Source organism: Epinephelus fuscoguttatus, linkage group LG2 (assembly GCF_011397635.1).
Source record: "Epinephelus fuscoguttatus linkage group LG2, E.fuscoguttatus.final_Chr_v1".
In the NCBI taxonomy this organism is placed as follows: Eukaryota; Metazoa; Chordata; class Actinopteri; order Perciformes; family Serranidae; genus Epinephelus; species Epinephelus fuscoguttatus.
The window spans coordinates 24,567,212-24,592,031 of record NC_064753.1 but is presented as its reverse complement, the minus strand read 5'-3'; the positions used below and the strand labels follow the sequence as shown (position 1 = coordinate 24,592,031).

Sequence of the window (24,820 nt, the reverse complement as noted above, 5' to 3'; positions counted from 1 at the left end):
TAAGTCTGAATGTATGCTTTCTGAGTAACCACCTCCTCCAGAGGTATTCCCAGGAATGAGCTACACATGTATTGTGGAGCTTGTTCACAATGACTTTTCAGTCATGGAGGATCAGAATAAGCACATGTAGGTGATGGCAATATTATGCAGATAAACTAATTGCTAAATTGGGAGCCAGAAACTAGATGATACAGTACCAGCTGTGTTCAATCCCACTGGCTTCCCCCCTCCCACACAGAGATTCATTCCAAGGAAGCAAATGTGTTCTTTGGAAGACTTTATGAAAGCATGTTGATCTTCCTCAGAAAATGAAGAGAAGCATTTCTTATTATTTTCAGACGTCCTGATGTGTCTCTTTGCGACAAGGCAAAATGAAGCACAGCACTGGTTTGGCATCAGGGTGATGGGGGAAAGGTTAGTCAATGTTTTAAGTATTAAAAAAAACAGAAGATGTGATTTGGGTAGGCTCAGGCTTATGAGAATGTAGTTTGACTGTATCTGTGATGAAAGGGGAACTATGCCCATTTTCAAGATGAATACATCTGTCCATCTATCTATCTATCTATCTATATATATCTGTCCATCCATCCATCATCCATCCATCTATTGTCTATATAGATATAGATGGAATGTATTTATTTATAAAGAAAACAAACACACTAAAACCAGGCTCCCATTCATTGTCTCTGGGGCAGCTTGGACATCACTTGACGACATCACCAGTTTGAGATTTACTTCTCTGGTTTCTGGCTTTGAGAGAGAGATTAGCTCATGTTAACAAATATTGATTGAACCTACCTAGGCCATGGAAATAACATATTGGAAGTCTTCCTTTAGATGGTGTTCCCCTTTAAGAGCTTTTCAAATACACTGTAGTCTTTCGTCATTACAAAACTGGTGGGTGATGTCATCTGCCGACTGTACCTTCGAATTAAAATTCTCGGGTAACCTATAATGTTTCCATTAAGTACTGTTTTGACACCACTAATACGCATCATATTTTTGTATACAGTTATTCTAAAACAGGTGTAATACAGCTTACTTTTTTATTATTAAAAAAATCAAACAGCATGTAAGCATGTAATTTTGGAACCTTAGTCATTACTTACTAGTGGTTAAAGATGTACCACACTGTTTATTTTCATGAAGCTGCTCACCCAAGTCTTGTGGTCTATTACCAGGTGATCTGCTGAGTAATACCCAGAACCCTCTCAAATCTTGAATGTAGACTGAACTTTAAGAAAAGCCATTCTAGGTTTTACTCAGCACAGTTACCATGCTGCCTCGTGAGAAAAGCAACCTGTAGAGATGAGCTGTGTATTACAGTAATAACCACGTATATAGTCATTTTCTTTAAGGAGTTGTTTTACTCACACACAGACACATGCTATGATGTTGATAGCACAGATTTATTAGCATTTCCATAGGTTTCGTCAGTCACTGCATTTTATTATAAAACACAAACAAAAAACACCATAAATACACAATTACAACAATTAACTGTACCCATGAATCTACAACAGAAATGACCTACAAAATCAGCTTTGTCACAATAAAAAGACAAATCAGAGCTTCAGTAAAATCAGGAAGACTTTAGCATTTGGACTGCAGAGATCCTTCATATATAGTTACAGTTTTACTCAAACACTTAATGTAGCTTCCCAGTTAAACCTGCTATGTATTACTTAAAGGAACATTTTGCCAATTTTAAAACTCCATATGTCATTCCTAGCTGCATGTCTTTAAGTGGCCAACCAGTGTTTTCTGCAACTCTATAAAGAACTAAAGCAGCCTAGTTTACTAACAAATGTCACCCCTGGTTTATTTTATCTATTTTATCAGTTGACAGTGGACAAACTATGAAGGGTTTTGATAATGTACTTTTTTCTTTTGTCTCAGCCTAATATGGGACAATCCTGGAACCCATTGGCTATCCATTTGACGACAATAAGCCTCTGGGCGCAATGGACAACATTTCAGGAGACCCGGCGTGGCTAGCAGGTATTCGGGGCAACCCTTCCTCTTCCATGCACCCATCATTTTGGCTAATCTCTATAAACAGATATCTGCATATGAATGCACATGAATTTTGAATGAGAAAGCTAATATAAAGCTAAATCATCAAACAATAACCAATGGATTCAGAGAATGCATTTCGGCTAATGCTTTCTGCCCATAGAAACAGAATGAATAGAAAGGACATTTAACTGTTTGCTATGGTCATTTGACTATTTTAAAAGAAAATGCCAGTTGCTGTTAGTAGTTGACGACACGTCATTGGGGCCATAAACTATGTCACACCCACTAATCTGAGAACTCTGTTTTGGCCTATTCTGACACCTATTTTCCTTCATAAACAGAAAAAAATGCAACCATACAACAATCCAAGTTTCTCTCGTTCATCAAACTAAGACCAGCTCAAAACACACATTATTCAAACTTAACAAAAACAAAAAAAATACTCAACAAAACTGTCTTAGTTTAGGTAAGTTAGTCTACCTTTCCAGCAATCACCAACTCTGGTTTGGTTGAAATAAACCCTTAATTCACAAAGTTAGGTGTGAAAATATGCTGGATCTACACACTCTTTATCCCTGTGGTCTCTCTCTGCCTTTCAGCTGTCTGCAGAGCAGCTGCCTGCTGTCACTCATTCTTCAGAGGCAGCTACATCATGTTTCGAGAAACATGCAATTAATGGCAAAAAAGAAATACGGTTATACAGAAGTTAGCTCACTACAACAGTTGCAATGCCAGCGGTACAAATAAAAATGGCTGCCTCTCTGACGATCCTGCTAAGTTGATTTTAATGGGAATGTCTGTTCTACTCTTATTCTATTTCAAAGGTTCCACCTCCTCACACTGACTGTTTACCTGCAGCTCAAACATGATTGGTCAGTACTACTCTACAAATGGAAAACAAACTGCTTCCGATACAAAAATGTTGTCCTGTTGCCTACAGATTCCACATGCATACACTCATATCTGTTTATAGAGATAACTCAGCAACAGGTGTGTTGGCTGGGACAGAGTTGCTGGGAAATGACAGAGCTGACTAACAACTTTTCCTCTCCCACTACCCAGTAATATTAATTGATATCAAGTGACTACATTCCTCTGTAGATGGTTGGTGCTGGATTCTGTTAGGAGACACTGGTACATATAGTGTGTTGACAGCTTGGAATTTTCTTCAAATATGAAACCAAAAGTACCAATGAACTGAGTGAAGAGCATCCAACAGGGTGTGCTGTTAATATATTTATTGCTGTTATATCTGTAAGTGGCTAGCATATTTGCTAACAACACCATGTCCATTGTTTGGGTATTGTGCATTTTACAAGTGTGTGCAATGTCGATAGTGTTTTAAAATTTGACAGGCAAGCGGTGCTTGCTCTCAGCAGGATGTACATATTAAGTTCTATACTGTCAGCTTGGCAAACATGCCAACTTCGCCATCTGCAGTGTTTAAAGAGTATACCATTAAGAGACTGCAAATTGGTCTTTGTCAGAATAACTGCTCAGAATAATTGGCATCAAATTGGTTGTAGATTTCTGGATTTCACATCCACATAATTAGTGACAAAATGTTCCTTTAAGACAGCATTAATCAGTCTCTTCTTTAAGGCTACTGACCTGAACATTGCAGGTGTAAAGAGTCCACACAGAAGTGTTGTTTATTCATCATGGCTAAGGTGCTGAGGTGTTTAGAGTAAGGCGTCTGTGAGCACCGATACCCCGGTTGTGGCTGTACTTAGTTAAAGGAACAAGGAAGGTATTGGTAGTGGATTAGAGTCTGTAGCCCAATTCTAAATCAACCTCCAGTGATTAACAATGATTAGACAGGTGCAAATTAAGTATGAAAGATATGATTGGCTTTTAAGGGGGGGTTACTTTATCCTATGTTTTCAGAGTTGTACAAAGGCCTTAAAGTTGGATAGAACTTGGGGTTGATTTGGAATTGAGCACAGAAAGATAGTGACTGCCATTTACAGACAGCACTGGGCAGGACGTTAGCATGATCAGAGGCCCATGTTTCAGCTGCTGCCCTCAGCATCATCAGGGTCGGACGGCAGAGCACAGACACCTACACCGTGACTAATCCAGCGCTGGTCTGCTCCTCTCCTCTGGCTCTCCTGTTGTTCTGTGTACTGGCTCAGCAGGGCACCCACCTGCTCCTGGTCATTGAATGGACAGGGGCGGAAACTGGACCGTAACCATGCTCGATACTGGGGACGAGAGGACAGACAAAAAAACATAATTCAGCAAATGTCGTTATTATAACAAACAATTTCTGCATAAATATTCTTGACAACCGTATTTCCAATCAGCTTCACATTTGCCAGTTGTTTTGCTGAGGACCCAAGGAAGTGAGGTGTTGAGTGCGAGCGCCTGAGATCTACAGGTAAAATTTATGAGTAGTGCACTACGACTACCAGAAGTACATACTGTGCAGTGTGTTGAGAGGGGTCTCCTATTAACTGATACACAGCTAAAAGGCATGCTGGGTACAGCTTTCTCTCCATTATTAGCTCAAGTACACTCAAAAACAGATGAAGAAAGACAGACCGGAGATGCTACATTGTAGAAAGCTCAAACAATTCAAGCATCAATGATGTAACTTTTTGAATAAACACTTCTGTTTTCTGATAAACACACTTTAACTTCACTGAGGCCATATATGTATACTCTAGCATTGTTAAGAAACACAACTATGTCATGGCAGGTGAATGGCAGGAAGAGCAGTGTCGAGTGTAGAGTTGTTTGGAAGAGCAGTTCTCAAGAAAGCTGCAAACAGCAGTACTGGAGGTCAAGCAATGAGCCTGTTCTTAGCAGGCATGTATTGAAAGCACACTGCACTTGTTAAATGTAATACTGGCTTGGTGTCTTAGGTCTGTTTACCATGAAGTCACATATCTTGCTTTCGTAAGTCTTGAGTTAACCGGTTATTGCGTCACATTGGATCTGTGTTGTTTTCTATTACAACCTGGGGTGCAAAGTTGATTTCATAGTTTCAACTGAATGATATGACAAAGTATGTCATGAAATGATATTCCATGTATTCACTGTCTTCTTTGCAGGAAGGAGCTGATGAGTAGAAAAAACATGGCTTGCATGGGAATGTGACGTAATGGGTGGAGAGGGCAGCACAGACTGGATTTGATGAGACATTTCTAATGGAGCACTTGTCTCTCTGCCAACATGCCTGCTCACAAAAATCACCTGAGCCTCAGTATTTCCCTAGAACACGACTTACAATTTCAAGAGAGATTCAGCTTTAAAAACAATGGAGTTACTGTGGTGTCTGGCAATGTAAAATTAGAAACCTGGCTAATAGTTATGAGTATATACTCGGTCCAAAAGCCTCAATACCATGTACGAAATGCTTAAAGTCTATTAACTGGCATGTAGAGTTGCTCCATGTGAACTCTGAATTTAGATGGTTTCAACTGCAGAGCACAAAAAATAAAAGAGTCCTTCTGTTAAAATGATTTAAGTGCCATTTTGCCTCTTCATGTATGAGTCAAGACCACTTGCAACAGGTGGTATAGTAGTAGGCAGTAATGGCTTTGAGATATTATAGCATCATAATTTGTGTGTAAAGGTAAAGCTAAGTTATCTATAAAAATTCTCTTGATATTTATTGTCACTACACTGAATGCAGACTGAGCTTGTCTTAGATGCTGCAGCCTTCCTTTCCAGTAAAGATGTTCAGTGTTGTAGTGACAGCAGCAGGTCAAAAGAGCAAGGAATTGAGATTTCTCAAAAGATATCCAGGAATTTGCTGCAATACCTTATTCTTTACGCAATACGATGAAGTGAAAGTCACTTTGGACATAATACATTCATCTTCCTAAAATTAGTATTCTCACCCTCAACCCAAAAACCAAACGAGTACAGCACTGACTCATAGCATCAACAGATGAATGAAAGCACAGCATAAAGATATCAATAATCAGACAGACTTCAGGTGCAGCGTTCTGCTAAAGGTTATTGTGTCATCTTGAAAAAGAAAATGAATCATGGTAAAAGCTACAAGGTGTGTTTAAGTCTTCCACTGACTGATACTAGTTTGATGTCACATGCATCAAAATCAAAAGGGGGTGGTATTGCTATCACGCAACAAAAGTAGAATTTGTCTTGTTAGAACTGAAGTCAGACCCTTAAAGTTAAGACAAAAGGTGGATTTTTTTTTTGTGACCAAATTTTTTATTGTTTTTTTTTTCTTTTTGTTTTCATCATGGAGGAAACACTACAACTGAAAAATACAGTATTGACAACACATGCCATATCTACATCTGTACTTGAGGGTATCCACAAATACATTAAGCATATAGTGTATTTATGTAAATTAGATGAATAGCAATAAAAAAATAAATAAATTGGAGCAATACTCAAAATGTAAATATACCTTCACTTATCCTCCTATAATCCAAACAATAGTTTAAACCCTACTCTTTACCCCCATCGCCCCACCCCACCCCACCCCACCCCCTGTGGCCTGAGTTTAAACATTGAGGAAAAAAAAAAAAAAACGACGAGATCATTAGATTAACTAATCAAAACAAAATATAAGAATAAGTATCTACATACACACACACCTTTATATGAATCCATATATCTATATATCTACAAATACACAGATAAATACTTGTATATACATTCATAATAAATAAAATAAAATGAAGTAAAATGAAGAAAAACTCATCCCTATATTTTGCATTGATTTAAATATGTGTTTTAAAACCAGCTCTCAATGGAACAAAGATTCTGGTCTTAAACTGAATAAACTGTTCATAAAGAATCAATGTATAATCCAAGTGTACCCCCAATTTAAAAAAAAAAAAAAAATGTGGATAAAAGGTGGATTTGAGATAGTTAATTGTGGAGAGGCTCGGGTTCATAGAGTCACTGCTTTACAACAAAACTTTTTGATTCTTTTAACAGAATAAAAACAATCAGACATTTTATTAAATACAATGCAATATACTTCATGCAAGCAGCAGTAATAACAGCTTTCCACGCTTTTGCCTATTACAGCGTTCACGGACTTCAAAGTTGAACGAGTTTTCTCTCACTAAATTTGCATTATCAGTTATAGGATGTGCACTTCACTGTATTTATTTACATGTGTTGCTACTGTGATGCTGTGTCAGTGAATGTTACAGCTGCATTAGTAACTACAGTGTTGTCTTGAGGATTCCTCACTTTCTATCTGAGGCACATATGGGAAAAGCACAAATACAGAAATCCTATTTCCTCTTAAATCCTCGAAATCAGTGCAAGATCTACAAACAATGAGCAATTTTTTTTCAGTCATGTTATGTTGCAAGATGCTGACAGTAATGCTAGACACGTGATGAGCAAAACCAAGCTAATGCAATCCCAGCAAACCCCCCTGCAGTTCCCCTTCTCTACTCAGTGGCTTGGTCAGTCTCAGTCCAGCTTTAATGGGATTCACACACTTGGTGCCTTCAAGTAACTGAAATGCTGCAAAAATGTTAAAGGCTGTGAACAGCTACCTACAGTGTGTTTTCATATATAATTCATCCTGTCAATGGTAAAACACATTGGAGACAAAGACTAAAAGTAAAATGCAAATAACAATGACCTCACTCCCTAGAATGTTAAAAAGAAACAGCAAAGTGGTCTTCTAATTACTTGAGACAGTATTTCTAATACAAACATATGTCATATATTCTAAGATACAGCAGGGCTGCCAAGTTTCAGAAAATGACAAGAGTGAGACTTTAGTGTCATGCTGCGTTCGGAAAAAATTTGGCCTTTTTTAACATCGATTTGGCCTGTTTTAACGTCGATTTATACCTTACGACTGATGTCCTCACCTCCATGCCAGCGGCTCTCCCTGCACTGTGGCCTCCCAATGCTAGTTTTACAGTGGTTCTCAAAGTGGATTCCAGGGACTCTGTGGGTTCCTTTAGTCTAAATTGACCCTTACAAGGTCTGTAACTCTGACAGTGTACAAATGGAACCCCAATGGGTCCATTTGGTTCCATTTGTACACTGTCAGAGTTAAGGATAGCCCTTGAAATTTAGAATTTTGAGAAACACTGCTTTAGGGGGGTCTAAATTGATATTTACAAGTCTGTAACTCTGACACACACACACACACACACACACACACACACACACACACACATTGAGACTAACGTTAGAGTCTCTTTTTCAAGTGTGAACTGGCCAAGAGAAGAGGCAAATAAATTTTACAAAGCTCTGCAACAAATACAGGACAATGATAGACTTATAGCAGCCTTAAAACAGTACATATTAACTAGGAAACTCAAGGAGAAACAGCGAATCAACAGTGAACAAAATTGGGTAGTTTCCTACCGTCCGTCTTCTAGCAAGCAGAAGAACGTCGAGTGGGTTTTAAATGTCGGCGCTGTTGTGTGTGAAATAAAGTTAGAGACGCCAAGACCCGCCTTACGTTGCTTCTGATAGGTTTATATTGCGTGCTGCCTTCCGTGGTTGGTTAGATTTAGGCACAGGACTGATGGATCGGTCTGGGATTGGTTATCTCGGTCAGTCAATCAGAGTTACTCGAACTACGGCAAGCCACGAGGACCAAAGGGTCAAATTGCGTGACTGTCACACTCAAAGCGTGACGCTTGGCAGCTCTGGATACAGTGTTTGACATTTTCTCTGGATGAAAAAATGCCCCAAATCAGACTGGACGTGAAACCAGACAGTTTAGACTGATATTCTCCAAAGTGAAAGTAGACAACTATGAGCATTAAACGTCAGGTCTTTGCCACCGAGACTGTGCGATCATGGATTATGCACTGTAAAATAAAAAGATGTTCAGTGTAAAGATCACCACACAGCTGTGCGGCTCAAAACCCTTAAAACAACCCTCATCTAGAGCAGGGTTGAAAAAATCGATTTAATCGATTCGAATCGATTTTCCTATGGCACAATATCGATTCATTAATTAAAAAATCGATCTTTTACTATAACTGTTTATTTTCCTCCGTGGACGTATTGTACAGCCGGTGGCAGACTGCAGCAGCAGTAGTATCAACCCAGATAATCTCGCGAGACAGCCGGACACTGAATGAAGACAGAGCAGCAAACAATGGTGGGAGCGCGTCCACTGAAGGCATGGGTCTACGGTGCATTTTTCTCACTCGCATTTTCCCCTAAAAATATAACGCTAATAATGTACGCATGTTTATTAAATGCACATCAGTTTCACAGAAAAGATTAAGAAATACCACTAAGCATCAGCACACTGCTAACTGTAGCCTCAGTTTGTACCTCATACAGATCTGCTGGTAAAGTTAACTTAGCGTTAGCAAGCGTGATAAAAGACGGCAGAGAGGCGACGTTGTGCAAATAAACCAAAGATTTATTAATTTTCTGTAGCAGTAAACACATGGACCGATAACAAATGTGTTAACTAACTATGCTAAAGCTTTACAAGCTATTCAGGGCTGCCGACGATAACATTAACATGACAAACAGCAAGGCTAACGTTATAGCTAATAAGCTAACGTACTGACGCTCCTCAGACACTCAGACACACACACACACACACACACACACCGGACAGCCTCTCAGTCCTTCCTTAGCTGCTAACGTTAGCTCATGTACAACACAGGTACCACACAGAAACTTTTACAAAGTGTCATAATGTGCTTCTAGTGACTGTCAAATCGCCAGTGAACATTGTTTACACTGCGGACACGGAGCTGTTAGTGCCTGCTCTCATGGGGCAAAGATCCTCTGAGAAGAAAGACAGTTGACTCTGCTCTGCCGCCAGGAACAAACTCGGGGGCAAAGATCGTCTCTGAGGAAGAGGGTTTACTTTGCTGCAGAGTTCACCTACGTATATTGTTTCTCTTCTGATACAGTCAATGTGTGCATCACAACCACTGTAGTGTATTGCAGAAAAGCTTTATAAGACGGTTACAGGCAGCAAACTTGTGGATGTCCTTTGTTTACATTTTTTGTAGCCACTTTATTTAAATTGTCTGCCTTGTGATTAGATTTAATTTAAAAAATTTATTTTGTATGTGTCAGGTAATGTTAAATAAAAGTACATGATGACTGATGTACTGCTTTGGGGTCAATTCTTAATGTAAACAGTATTTTTAATAGTAATGCACCAGGTCAGAGGGTTCCTTGTTAAATATACTTCGTTATTTCTCAGAAAATATCTTAATATCCAAGCAAATTTTGTTAAATAATTGAAATATACTTGACTGAATCGATATTAAACTGAATTAAATCGAATCGTGAATCGAATCGAACTGAGTCCTTGAAAATCGAATCAAATCGATCTGGAAAATCTGAATCTACCCAGCCCTATATCAGACAGGTGAGAAGTCACGTTTTGTATTTATACAGGAGGAGAATTAAGTCCACTTGCCGTGAGTTTTAATGTTAATTAAAATTAATATTATTAATATTTATGAGAGTTTTTCCATACAACAAATAAATAATATGAATTTTACACATGTATGTTTATGTTTATGTGATGCACTGTGAAACAAACCATGGCTGTTCATTAGTCTCTGCAAGAATAAAAAAAAATATTCAAACAAGGGCCTTTGCCTGGTGGATCAGATTTGGCCTAGTTGAGACCACATTGTTTCGCTGATGAAGAATTATGTATCATATGTTTATATGAATTTCCCTTTCATTACTATTGTAATCAATTTAATAATTAATAATTGTGTAACTATTAATATTATAATCTTATTTTTCCTAAGCTGTCTGTTTGTGAAATACTGTGAGGTTGTGTGTGTGTCAGCATGTGTTTGCTTGTTTTATGTATAACATCATGTGTGGAGATGTGTGTGGGTGTGTGTATGTATAGTATATGTGTATATGTTATGGTACTTGTTTGGTGCAATCAGTTAACATGCTAATGGCAAGTCTAAATTGGTGGCTAGAGGGAGGTTTAGCCATGACTACATGACCCCCAGATATGTGCTGTGTGTTGCTATGTGTTGTTTACTTATATAATATATAATATATTTAAAAAACATACACAGAAGTAATCATGGATGAAAAAGTCCTCTACAACTGTCAGATGAACAAGTGAGCTACAATCAACAGCTGACAGGTTAATAATCAACATCATGTGCACTGTGATGGTTGCATGAATCGTGTTGTGTAACTTCCTGTGCATGTCTAAGTGGCTTTGAATCACCAATAGCAGCACTAAAGACACAAAGACATGTACAGAATGTGAATTCATCATATGGCTGTTGCTAGAAGGAAGCCAGTGAGGAAAACATTATAAAATCTGTCATTTTTAAACATTCATTCATTTTCATTTTCTGTAACTACTTATCCTGATACAGGTTCATGGGAGGCTGACACTGGGCAAGAGGCGGGATACACCCTGGATAGGCCGCCAGACTGTCACAGGCACATAGAGCCAGACAACCATTCACACTCACATTCACACCCATGGGTAATTAGAGTCACCAGTTAACCTGACCTATGTGTCTTTTGACTGTGGGAGGAAGCCAGAGACCCCGGAGAAAACCCACACTGACACTAGGAGAACATGCAAACTCCACACAGAATTTTAAAACATAAATTCTTAAAGATCACAACTTAAAATCCCTTTTGGCTTTAGGTTGCATCACTACAAACTGAAAGGTGGCTGGGTGCCTTCTGAAAGGTGCCGTGGGCGTGCACTCATCATGTCTGTGTGTTCCTTCATGTATTTACCTCTGCAACTTGTGTCCTCTGGTACTCCTGCAGCTGCTGCTGGAAGCCATAGTTTGGGCCAACGAAGGAGCGGACAGCCTTCACTGCGGACAGACACTCCTCCCAGTTGTAGTGGGTGACAGTCATCAGGTAGGCCACCACCATGGTGGTGCTGCGGGACACACCTGCAAGGCTGCGGCAAAGCACGTGACTTGGTCATTGTCACAAAGCAACTGCATGTTCAACACCCTTATTCCTGACTGATAACGATACATAACAGAACAGGTACTGAACAGTTTTTTTCTCAGGCTTATTTTGGGTCTGTCTTTTGAGGTGTACTACAAACCTACATCCAAAGTGAACATGACATGTCTTGACCCCTCCAGAAGGAGCCGGATACAGCATTAGACATAAAAACCTACCAGTGAACAAGACATGATCCACCATTCAGGCGACATTCATGGATGAAGCTGATGCACTCTTTAAAGTGCTGTAATCTGAAAATGAAAAAACAAGGAAAAAAAGAAACTGATACATAGCTCACATTTTTGTGGTTTGTGGTACAAAATATAGAAACGAACACTTTGAATCAAAAATGACCTTAGTACCATGGCTCATTAAATCAGGAAACGAGCTTGCTTTTGCTAAGGTGGTGTAGGGGTTGTGAAGCTAAAAATAGGTTACGCAGTATGGGATATGAGAAAGGACACCTTGAACTGAAACTCCTGCTTCGAGGCCCCAACTCTGTGTTTGAACAGGTTGGTGAAACTGTGATTTCATGATACTTTTCTGATTTTGACTGAAGAAACTGAAAATATAGTAAGAAACCCCAGAATGGAGCAGGCAGTTTTGATGGATTTTTGTTTAGAGCGCATGGCGAGGTTTTGATTTTTCAACTGCTTTCAACTACTCCAACTTGTCATGTGAGAAAAAAGGTCAGGTCTGCTCAAACAGAGAGTCTGTGGTAGACCAGAGCACAGACAGTAGGGACAGACAAGGGAAGTAACAGTTGTTGGTTTTTGTCTATCTGCAAAATTACATCAGGTCCCAGCATTCATTCACTCTGTGTCTACAAATGATCGAGTGGAACAAAAATACAGCCTCCTGAACTATGGCGGACCATTCAGGTTCACATGTTGCTGCCCTCCAAATTAAAGTTCTTACTCATACTGAGCTTTTGTTGGCCCAATTTGTCAGACCCTTTTTTTAAATGCAAGCCAATTAAAAGCTAAGAAATATTAAGAACACAATAGAAAGTCTGGATCAACAGGAAGGCACTCCAGAAGACAAGAAAAGATAAATCAACAAGGATCTGTTGTAAAAGCCCTGACGAAGATGTACAGAAGTCAAAACATGCTGGCTCTTTAAATGGTTTAGCCACAATAAAGGCTTTTTGAAATGATTTTGTTTATTGCCTTTATTAAAAGGGCAGCTGAAGAGTGACAGGAATGGGGAAAGAGAGGGGAGGACGGCAAAGAGCCACGAGTTGGATTCAAAACCAGGCCGCCGCCAAGGGCTCAGCCTGCATTGGGCTCCAGGTGAGCTAGAGTTCATGTTTACCTCACTGATATACAGTAGGGGCCAAAAGTTTGGACACACCTTCTCATTCAATGCGTTTTCTTTATTTTCATGACTATTTACATTGTAGATTCTCACTGAAGGCATCAAAACTATGAATGAACACGTGGAGTTATGTACTTAACAAAAAAAGGTGAAATAATTGAAAACATGTTTTATATTCTAGTTTCTTCAAAATAGCCACCCTTTGCTCTGATTACTGCTTTGCACACTCTTGGCATTCTCTCCATGAGCTTCAAGAGGTAGTCACCTGAAGTGGTTTTCCAACAGTCTTGAAGGAGTTCCCAGAGGTGTTTAGCACTTGTTGGCCCCTTTGCCTTCACTCTGCGGTCCAGCTCACCCCAAACCATCTCCATTGGGTTCAGGTCCGGTGACTGTGGAGGCCAGGTCATCTGCCGCAGCACTCCATCACTCTCCTTCTTGGTCAAATAGCCCTTACACAGCCTGGAGGTGTGTTTGGGGTCATTGTCCTGTTGAAAAATAAGTGATCGTCCAACTAAACGCAAACCGGATGGGATGGCATGTCGCTGCAGGATGCTGTGGTAGCCATGCTGGTTCAGTGTGCCTTCAATTTTGAATAAATCCCCAACAGTGTCACCAGCAAAACTCCCCCACACCATCACACCTCCTCCTCCATGCTTCACAGTGGGAACCAGGCATGTAGAATCCATCCGTTCACCTTTTCTGTGTCTCACAAAGACACGGCGGTTGGAACCAAAGATCTCAAATTTGGACTCATCAGACCAAAGCACAGATTTCCACTGGTCTAATGTCCATTCCTTGTGTTTCTTGGCCCAAACAAATCTCTTCTGCTTGTTGCCTCTCCTTAGCAGTGGTTTCCTAGCAGCTATTTGACCATGAAGGCCTGACTCGCGCAGTCTCCTCTTAACAGTTGTTCTAGAGATGGGTCTGCTGCTAGAACTCTGTGTGGCATTCATCTGCTCTCTGATCTGAGCTGCTGTTAACTTGCCATTTCTGAGGCTGGTGACTCGGATGAACTTATCCTCAGAAGCAGAGGTGACTCTTGGTCTTCCTTTCCTGGTCGGTCCTCATGTGTGCCAGTTTAGTTGTAGCGCTTGATGGTTTTGCGACTCCACTTGGGGACACATTTAAAGTTTTTGCAATTTTCCGGACTGACTGACCTTCATTTCTTAAAGTAATGATGGCCACTCGTTTTTCTTTAGTTAGCTGATTGGTTCTTGCCATAATATGAATTTTAACAGTTGTCCAATAGGGCTGTCGGCTGTGTATTAACCTGACTTCTGCACAACACAACTGATGGTCCCAACCCCATTGATAAAGCAAGAAATTCCACTAATTAACCCTGATAAGGCACACCTGTGAAGTGGAAACCATTTCAGGTGACTACCTCTTGAAGCTCATGGAGAGAATGCCAAGAGTGTGCAAAGCAGTAATCAGAGCAAAGGGTGGCTATTTTGAAGAAACTAGAATATAAAACATGTTTTCAGTTATTTCACATTTTTTTGTTAAGTACATAACTCCACATGTGTTCATTCATAGTTTTGATGCCTTCAGTGAGAATCTACAATGTAAATAGTCATGGAAATAAAGAAAACGCATTGAATGAGAAGGTGTGTCCAAACTTTTGGCCTGTACTGTATTTTGGAATATATTCTGGAGTGCCTAAATTGTCTTCCTATTATCGTGCTCCCTGTTTTCCAAGAACACTCGACACATTTTCAGTCTACATTCTAGTTTAGAGAAAGGGTAACCAGACATCTCTTTTTCACAATACACTTTCTATTTACCTCAAGCCACACACACAAAAGAAAAAGCTCACTGTACAAGTTCACATCCTCAGAATGTGACACTTTTCTAAAATAAAAATAAACTCAAAGCAGCACAATGTGGTGCAACCACTCCTCAAATATCCTACGCGTTCACTGTCAGGAAACACCGATGGCATTTTGCATAATCAAGAAGTGCATGGCTGATAGCGCCGTCTCCAGAGGAGCAGATGCTGGTTACTCAATAGCAGACAGAATAACAGACTGGGGCTAAAATAGATTGACTGCAACTTTTCTTTTTTCCTCCTTCCTGAGATCCAAACTCTTCTTCAAAAGATGTCCCCTCAGCACTTTGTTCTGTCTTCCTAGCACAGAGACTTCCGGCCATCTTGTTTAATATGCAGAAAATTACCTTGTGACAAGGACTTGAGGTTTTAACCAGTTGAATTCAGAGAAGAAACTGAAACAAATTGTTGAGCTACCGTACATTAGAAATGCAAAACGAGCTTGTGCAAATCTATCATATGGAGAAACTTCATTTGGTACATTGGTACTCTGAAGAAGTCATTTTTAAAACAAACAAAAAAACGTACCATCTGATTTTTAACCACAGTACACCATGGTATGCATGCAGACTCTTCTCACAAATGCACATCTCATTTTGGAAAAGCTTGACGCAAATGAGTTAACACCTTCATGGTCAGTGCACACTGTGCATTAAAATCATAACAGGCTTGTCATGAGAATGTAAAAATGGAGGGGAATCCCGGGCCCTCAACAAACAGGTACAAGTGCATGCTAGCAACTATATAAATCAACGTTTAAGACAATTAAAAATATATATTTTGTATTTATTCAGTGAGTGATCACCTCACCTGATATCAATTCTGTAAAAGCCTCGACAGCATCAGCGACAATGGCGACCAGGTTAGCTTTCATGTCCCAGCTGGTTGTTACAGACATTTAACCTTCGTTAGGACACCTGTCACATACTGCACGCCTGGCAATCATAAAAAATGGATGCTTCTGAGGCCCTGACCAAGATTTCATATTTCTGTTTTATCTACTTAAGTTCTGAGAGAAGTAGTAAGGGTCTAAGGTTGGCTGTCATTTTAATTATCTTCTCCATTTTCTTTTATAGTGTAATTGATGCAGCCTATTGAGACAGTAACAGTGATTTAGAGCTACACAAATGAACCCTTCTTCCATCCCAAATTACAGACACAAGAGCTTTAAGGAAGTTTAAGGTTTTTCAGACAGCTTCAAACTGCTACAGTTGCTCCAAAAAAAAAACAAAAAACAGAACCTTCGTGACAAAGACAGTGCCTGCTGTGGACCTTCCACATGGCAGGGGCCATCAGACCTGGCCACAGGGGCTCCCTGGCTGGTGGTGAGCATTGTGGTGCGTCAGTTGGCCTCACCACTCCCGTCAGTCAGCCTAGTGATTGTGACAGAGGGGGTTTATTAAAGCTCTGGGTGGTCGAGGCCAACAGCCAGATGTCACACTAAGGTTTCCTTCCTCTGCTGCCTGAGGGAAGGACACTTGATTGCGACAGTGGAGGTCAGACACCTCCAACCCAACCCAATCAGCAACATCCATCCAAACACTAAACCTCAGGTCTCATTAACTTGCATTTTACCAAGCTCTGTTTTCTTTCTCTCTTTTTTTTTGCTAAGTTAAGTAGAAATTAAGTTCCTCTTCAAACCCCAAACAACCTCAATGACTGCCAAACTCAAAGTCAGCCTCAGATTTATGGAAACCAACAGCATTACGTATCCAAATTCAGGTCAGAAACCCCAAACCTTTAACTTATTCACATTTAAACTCTACGTCTATCAGCAGCACTGTGCTTAAGAATTTTCTTTCTGATTGCAGTGGTCTGACCTTTGAAACAGGACATCTGAATGAAGAGTTTTGAATTGAGACATACTAGTAGGATTGTATACCCCTTTGACACCAAGGACCAAGTGTTCAGCCTCTGTGTGTCCTGTCTTTTTCTACTATGGTATCTATCAACAACCTTATTATTTATTATTAATCGTCATGATTCCCCCCACTTTTTCCTTGTCTTTCTCCCCATTTTAGTATGGCCAATTCCTTCACTGTATGGCCCTTGTCTCTGCTGACCCCACTGTATATACAAATGGTGTAGAAAGCACCAGCGCATATGGTGTCAGCAAGGAGCTTCACAGGGATAAAGTTGTGCACTCGAGATTTATGCAACCCCTTCAAAGATCCCACCTGTCTGTGCAGGCACCCAGACCAACCAGTGGAAGGCACCAGTACAGCAACAACGGCATTATCCCCCACCAGCTCCAATACTGACTGCAAAATTAGTCACGTCCTGAGGTTGCAAGACTGCTCTTTTGCATATATGCTCAAGCTGCAACCCATAATTGATGCTTGTGTTTTGTGCCCTCAGCATGAGTTAAGTGTTTAATCAAGAATTACTGCAGCTAGTGTTGCATGAGGTGAAAGACTCTACAAAGGTATCAACAGAAATGCAGTGACTAATGCATCCGCTGCAAGGGTGGAGGGACAGCTCATGCCTCTTTCAACACCGAGTCTGACTCCTGAACAACAATGACACATTGAACACACTCTTTGTCTCTCTCTCTCTCACACGCACACACGCACACACACACACACGCACACACACACACACACACACACACACACACACACACACACACAGACGCACATACACAAACACAGGGAACAAAGACTACTGTTGTGCCTAATTGTTATGAACATACTATAATTAATCTAATATTGCAGGGTCTACTTTTCTGAATATATCCTCAAATCATGACATAAACTGATCAATGATTTCAATTTCAAATTTTAAACTGGTCACTTTGTCCTCTACTGCACTGCCTAAATTCATGCACTCGTAGTAAAAATTAAACAAGCTGATAGTAAATGTCCAAAAAATACCAACAGGAATTGAACGATTAAAGACAGACATATATAATTTTTATAAACTGTTTAAAGTTATTATAGTTATTGTAATCTTTGTAACGGTTTACATTGGGGTGTCACACCCTGGGACCACAATCAGGATGGTAGAAGTGTTGAAACAATAGTGCATGACTCATCGGCGTCACAGAAATTCACACGGACAGGGACATTTAAAATCTGACGTATAAACACAATTAGTACATCTGATTGTCGGGAGTGTGTGCGCGTGTGTGTGTGTGTGTGTGCTCTTACTCACAGGTTCTGGCTGGAAGCATCAGCTGCATGTATACAAAGGTATGTCATGTCCTGTAAAACATGTATGGAAAACTGTAAAACGGCTGAAACAGAATTCAAGAACATATGCCATGCATGTCATAGCTGGATGTTACCTATAAATCTTATTAATGGGTGCAATTATGGCCCAGAGGCCTCATTACAGATACTGCTTATCCTATCTTAAGTTAACAGACAGGAGAAGCAATTCCTAAACTCATGGCTGTGTCCTATCCCGTCTCAGACCTCCTATCTTAACTTAAGAAATCCTCACTGTAACTGTAGAGTCGATTTATCTGTTGCCACTCATCCTGTCATACCGGTATCTATGTTTAGACTGCCTGCATCTTTGATTAGAAAGCCCCGGTAGGCTGGAAATCACCCAACTGGCAAAAAAAAAAAAAGCCTCTGTGAGCTATACAACTACTGGCAGAGCCCCGTGCCTCCTTGTCGGCCTCTCCAGAGCCAGATGTAACACATCGATCAAATTCTAAATGAATCATCTTGGCAGTCAATATATGCCCATTAATACAAGGTTGGGGAGATTTAAAGCATCAACAAACAGTTCCAGCAGCCTTTCCATCATTATGTTGCGGTCATGTTTTCTCCATCTACATTGTCGTTGCCATACAGACCTAACAACAGTGCTACTGCCACATTTGGTAGGTATTTTGAATTAAGAACAAACTCTAGCTATCCTTATTTAAGATTCCTAACTTGGGAAATCTCTAAATCTGTATTAGCTAAATCCCTATCCTGAGATAAGACAGAATTTTTTCCTACATGCAGTTAGGAAACATGTTGGTGAAGATTCTCAGTCATCCAGGTCATTATGATCTTAAGTGCTATAACACTGGCAACTGGACTTGCTTGAGTTTCTTAAAGACATGTCACCTTTCATCCAAGAGGCTTCTTCAGTGCTGACCTGAAGCCTTTGTAAAGTTCAAAAGCTCCAACAGTTCCTCAAGATAATAATCTGTGTCCAGTGTTCTAAAGTTGACTGTTAAAGCCCAGTGTGTTGAAGTGAAACTAATCTTATCAGTTTGTTCTACCCAGTTGCCTCTGATGTAGCACTTAAACAGTTAGGAAACATGTCTCTGTAATACCAAAAAGATAAGAAGCCCTAGGTCTTTTAAGTCTTAACAGGTGGGTCTGTATTTTTCTAGTCACTCAGTAAAATAATTATTTCTGATATGGGGCTTAGTATTATCTAAATGAATATGCAGATAATATCTACTTAAAGGTGCTGTACGTAACTCTGGAGAAAGAAAGGTAATTACTGAGTCTCATTCCAAGGTTGTCAAATACCGGCGCTTTGGGTTGGCAGTTCGGTCTGACTACCAACCCAAAGCGATGGTATTTGATGATCTGGGAATAAATCTGAACAATCAACTGTCTTTCCCCAACACCTTTAACTCATTATTCAAGACAGGCACAAAAACTGACTAATCAGTCTTCTGTAATAAACTACTTTCCACTGCTACAAATATCAGTCTCAGAACATAATGTTGAAAGACACATCTACTGTCTCTGAATTATATATCTCAGACTTGAGTCATCAGTGTCTGGTAATTACAACAGATGAAAGTGGCTAAAGAAACTTCACATGGTTTCTGAGATTACTATCTCCTGTCCATAAACACACACACTCAATATTGAAACTGTCCATCTCAGGCACGAACCTCTCTTGCTCCAACCATAACTCATCACCACCCCCAGCTGGCTGACAGGACACATCACACTATGACATGCACAGTCATACCAAAATCTCCATGTAAAAATGTTCACAGGAAGAACAAATAGTTTGACCCAGTCAACCTGGATTTTCCACGAACCTCAAACACGGGTTTTGCATTGTTGTACACCGACAGGATGTGGGTGATGCCATTCTTAGACAGACTCTCTCTGTTTTCTGCATCTGGGGCAAAGAGAAGAAAGAAATATCTCTCACCCGAGTCATGTCAGTGATTTATTATACCGACCAACACACCAGCAACTGACCAGCTGTACTGTACATTGCTGCAGAGGCAGGTCTGTTAGCTGTTTACAGTCCTGCAACATCATTCTGTACAGTTAGGCTTGTGGTCACTTGTTCCTGTCACTTGAACTAAATTTAGCCATTATGCTTGTGCCATCATGTGGAGCCATCATCGCAGCAGCTAAAGTTAGAAAGCTGCAAATGCCACATTAACTGGGAAGGGGTTGTTCCAGGCCAGGGAGTGACACGCTAACAGTCTTTGAGACTGTTTACTTGTTTAATGTAAAGCAAGCAACACCCTCTAGCGTAATTGTCTTTTGTCAAGGCATTTGCATCTCTTACTCTGAAATCTAAATTTGACAGTAAAACGACTTGAAGCTACAAAATGAAAAGCTTGTGTTAAACTATACAAGGGACAGCACTTAAACTGAAAACCATTAACACTGAATATGGGTAAAATGTAATGTTTTTGTCCATATTATTTGGAAGAATAAGAATAAATGCCAATAAAAGAAAGTAATATGTTCAAAAATAGGCTACTGAAGGTTAAGTGATGTGCATCAATCCCCACACCACAACATTCCTTCATGCAGTTATGGCCTATAATGGTAGCATTCTGCCTCTAGTAGTGAAAGCCTGACCCGACCCTGCCACACTGCATGTATCAAATCTACAAACATCAAATCAAGTCTGTCTTACCTCTTATATTCCCAAGGTAGAGCCCATCGACGACCTGTGAAGCAGCATTCACAGACATATTGCGTTCAGGTTAGATATTCATTACAGTCCAGCTTCAAAACCTCCACTTGAAAAGGAACGAATGTCCCAGGTTGAGCCAGATTGGATTTAAGGCTTAAAGACCAGCAAATCATCCCCTGCAGCCATACAAGGCCTGAAGCAGTGATGCATGATTATCAGGGCAAAGTGATGAGTGGCAAGCAGCCACTGAGTGTTGCTGTACTTTGGTACTAGTGCCATGAAGCACTGGGTTTCAGAGGATAATTAATTGCTGGATTCACAGTAATAAAATGCACGATTAACTCATCCCACACATTGGTGTGGCAATTAAGGATGGAAATACAGATGGCCAGTTTATTTGCTGATGCAGACTCATTTTAAAGCTAAATTAAAATGTACTGCTTTTACTTGCTCTCCTTTTTTTTTTTTTGCAACAGGCAATTTAGTGATATCCCCACAGTTGGGGTCTTGACTGGTGTTGAAATAAAATTCAAGGTCCTTTTTTTGTCTGAGACCAAGACAAGACCATAGAATACATTTAAGTCCGAGATGAGACAGAGACCTTCAAAAAGTGGTCTCGAGACCAGTCTCAAGACTGACTTTAAGTACTACAACACACCTTTTTACTGTCTAACTAACATACTGTACATCAGTGTAATTTTGCATGATAGTGATAAACAATCCACCATCATGTGTGACGTAAATGTTATGTCGCTGTTTCATAATTTGAGGCAAAACTGCATGAACCCCTCATCAGAGGGTCAGAGGTCAGGGTCAGCCACAGCAGCCCTGGCATGGAGTCAGTGCCTTACTTGTGGGCCCATCAGTAGGGTGGGAGCAGGAGAGTAAAACCAAGCCTTTCGGTTTAGGACCAGTCTACATGTTGCAAGTGTATTATTGGAAAGTTGTGAATCAACAGGATAAGTTGTATCAGTTGAAATAAGGTAAACAAAAATGCTAACAGTATGAACATAGCTTATGTGCTGGTATTTACTATAAGTTTATGATTAAAATATCGTGAAGCAACATAATAAGGTGGCGGCATGGTGGTGCAGTGGATAGCATTGTCACCTCACAGCACCCCTATGTGCTTAGTTTGCATGTTCTCCTCGTGTCAGCGTGGGTTTTCTCTGGGTACTCCAGCCTCCTCCCACAGTCCAAAGACATGCAGGTTAATTGGTGACTCTAAATTGCTCGTAGGTGTGAATGTGAGTGTGAATGGCTGTCTGTCTCTATGTGTCAGCCCTGCGATAGTCTGGTGACCTGTCCAGGGTGTACCTTGCCTCCCGCCCAATGTCACCTGGGATAGGCTCCGGCTCCCCCGTGGATAAGTGGTTACAGAAAATGACTGTATGAATGAACATGATAAGGTGTTTCATATGATATAATATACTGATAATACAGTGCATCAAATTATGCAAGGTCATATTTGGACCAAGGCAAAAGAACTGTTAAGGGAAAAGCTGTGTTTAACTCTGGCACACAACAGTTGTGGTTTTAATTGTTGATATTAAAATACATTTAGAAATGATAGCAATATTGTTGACCTTTAAAAGCAGTGTTTATGGTTTGGCAGGGGCATATTTTGAGTTTGGTATTATTGTTGGGCTGGTTTTGTCACACAGACATAGCAACCCTTTATCCCCAGGAGAAAGCTATAATCATCTGCATTATTCACAACACAATCCTATGAATTCATGACAATTTAGAAAAGAAATTGAGCCACCTAATGCTTAACTGTCATTAGATCTCAATCCAAAGGCAGTCTATATCTTGTTTTAGCTGTTTACTCATTGTTAAAACATTCAAAAATATGAACAGTGCAGGTAACCTAAAGTGCAATCTTCAGTTTATTTATATCAGTGTGGACCATAGACTGTATCAATAATGTAGACAGAGCAGAACACGTCACATGATTGATTACATTGATTGAATGACGTCAGTGTCCAACTTCAGGCCCATCTCCAAGCTCCCTTTTTAAAAAGGTCCTAGAAAAGGTAGTTTGTGAGCAACTGCAATCACATATTGACTTAAATGGTATCTCTGAGAAATTCCAGTCTGGTTTCAAATCCCGACATAGCACAGACACCGCCCTTTTAAGAGTTTTTAATGACCTGCTTTTAACTGTTGATTCTGTCAGCTCTGCTGTCCTGGTCCTTTTGGATCTGTCTGCTGCTTTTGAGACGGTCGACCACAGTATTCTCCTGTCACGTCTTAACTCGTGTGTAGGCATTAAAGGTACAAGTCTTAAATGGTTCCAGTCTTATCTATCAAAAACAAGTTTCTCTGTCCATCTCGGCCAGTATTCTTCAGGTGCGTCCCCACTTAGTTGTTGGGTACCGCAAGGCTCCATCTTGGGCCCAATTTTATTCTCATTGTATATGCACACCTTGGGGTCAATTTCACAACAACATCTCATTTCATTCTTTTGCGGATGATCTGCAGATCATCCGCAAAAGAATGAAATGAGATCTACAGATAGATCTGTAGATCTATCTGTCCATATAAACAAACAGTGAGGCCTCTATTCAGGCTCTGCTGAACTGTCTTAAAGATGTTCAATCATGGATGGAGTTGAACTTTCTTGACCTGAACAAAAACAAAACTGAACTCATTCTATTTGGGCAATCCAAATTTGAAGAACCTTGGTGTGATTTTTGATTCTGCCTTTAAACTGGATAAACAGATTAGTTCAGTTGTTAAGACAAGCTTCTTTCAATTGAGACTCCTGAGTAAGGTGAAGGCCTACCTCCCTCCACATGACTTTGAGAGAGCAATTCATGCTTTCATCTCTTCACGTCTAGACTATTGTAATTCTTTGTATGTTGGACTCGACCAGTCATCACTGCGCCATTTGCAGGTGGTTCAAAATGCAGGAGCCTGTCTGTTAACAGGAAAGAAACAGCATGATCACATCACACTAGCTTCCAGTCCTTTTCCTGGATCTTATATGACTGAGCTTTTCAGCCTCACACCCCAATGAGAGCGTTGAGGTCTACAGATCTATTACTGCTGGAGGTTCCGAGATCCAGGCTCAAAAGTAAAGGCGATAGAGCCTTCTCAGTGGCAGGTCCTAACCTGTGGAACAGCCCACCTGTACATATAAGAGCTGCCCAAACTCTGGAGCATTTTAAATCCATTTTGAAAACACATTTCTTCTCTCTGGCCTTCGGCCCTCATTAAGCATGACATCTTGCTCTTATGATCTTTTTATTGTTCACTGTATGATGTTGTATTGTTTATTTTAATAAGCCTATGGGTTGTTTTTTTTAAAAAAAAATTTATTAATCACTGACTATACTGTACAGCATGTTCAGCACTTTGGTCAGCTGAGGTTGTTTTTAAATGTGCTGTATAAATAAATTTGAGTTGAGTACACTTTGCAGAGTTTTTCCATCAAACAGTCCCTGCCAACAACATACCATCTGAACACGAGACAAAATGAAAGCCTACCTTATTCATTCCATTGCCCATGGTGACTCTGGAGCAGTCTGCGATGAGCTAACACTTTAAGATCTAGATGTGCTGGGGTATTTAAACATGGACTTTGAATCCAAGACGCGAGGCTGGACGGAGTTTCTTCAGACTCACCACACACAGAGGACAATATTCGCTTCAGTCGCTATGTTTGTCTCCTGCTCAACAACATTATTAAGATCCAGCACCGTGCTTAAAGCAGTAATGTTATTAATTCAGCCTTGACCTCGTCTCAGCTCCAACAACAGTTCCGTCATGCTGTATCGTCTTCCGGATTGTTTTGACGTGAAACAACTGCAGCTGCGGGTTCATCCGGTAAGTGACATCACAGCATGTGGCCGGCAGCTCATACATGAACTTCAGCCTCATACATGTAGACTATAT

General features: G+C 40.2%; 1 protein-coding gene across 1 annotated transcript; it reads right to left on the bottom strand.

The window, feature by feature from the left end:
- Window positions 1–1,390: 1,390 nt before the first annotated feature.
- Window positions 1,391–24,820, bottom strand: dusp22a (dual specificity phosphatase 22a). The gene is made up of 7 exons (XM_049565817.1): window positions 24,413–24,820; window positions 20,921–20,954; window positions 20,079–20,161; window positions 18,227–18,276; window positions 12,105–12,179; window positions 11,704–11,875; window positions 1,391–4,223 (listed from the first exon to the last, which is right to left on the bottom strand). Exons 1-7 carry the CDS (start codon window positions 24,431–24,433, stop codon window positions 4,032–4,034), a joined length of 627 nt encoding a protein of 208 aa, XP_049421774.1. The 5' UTR covers window positions 24,434–24,820; the 3' UTR covers window positions 1,391–4,031.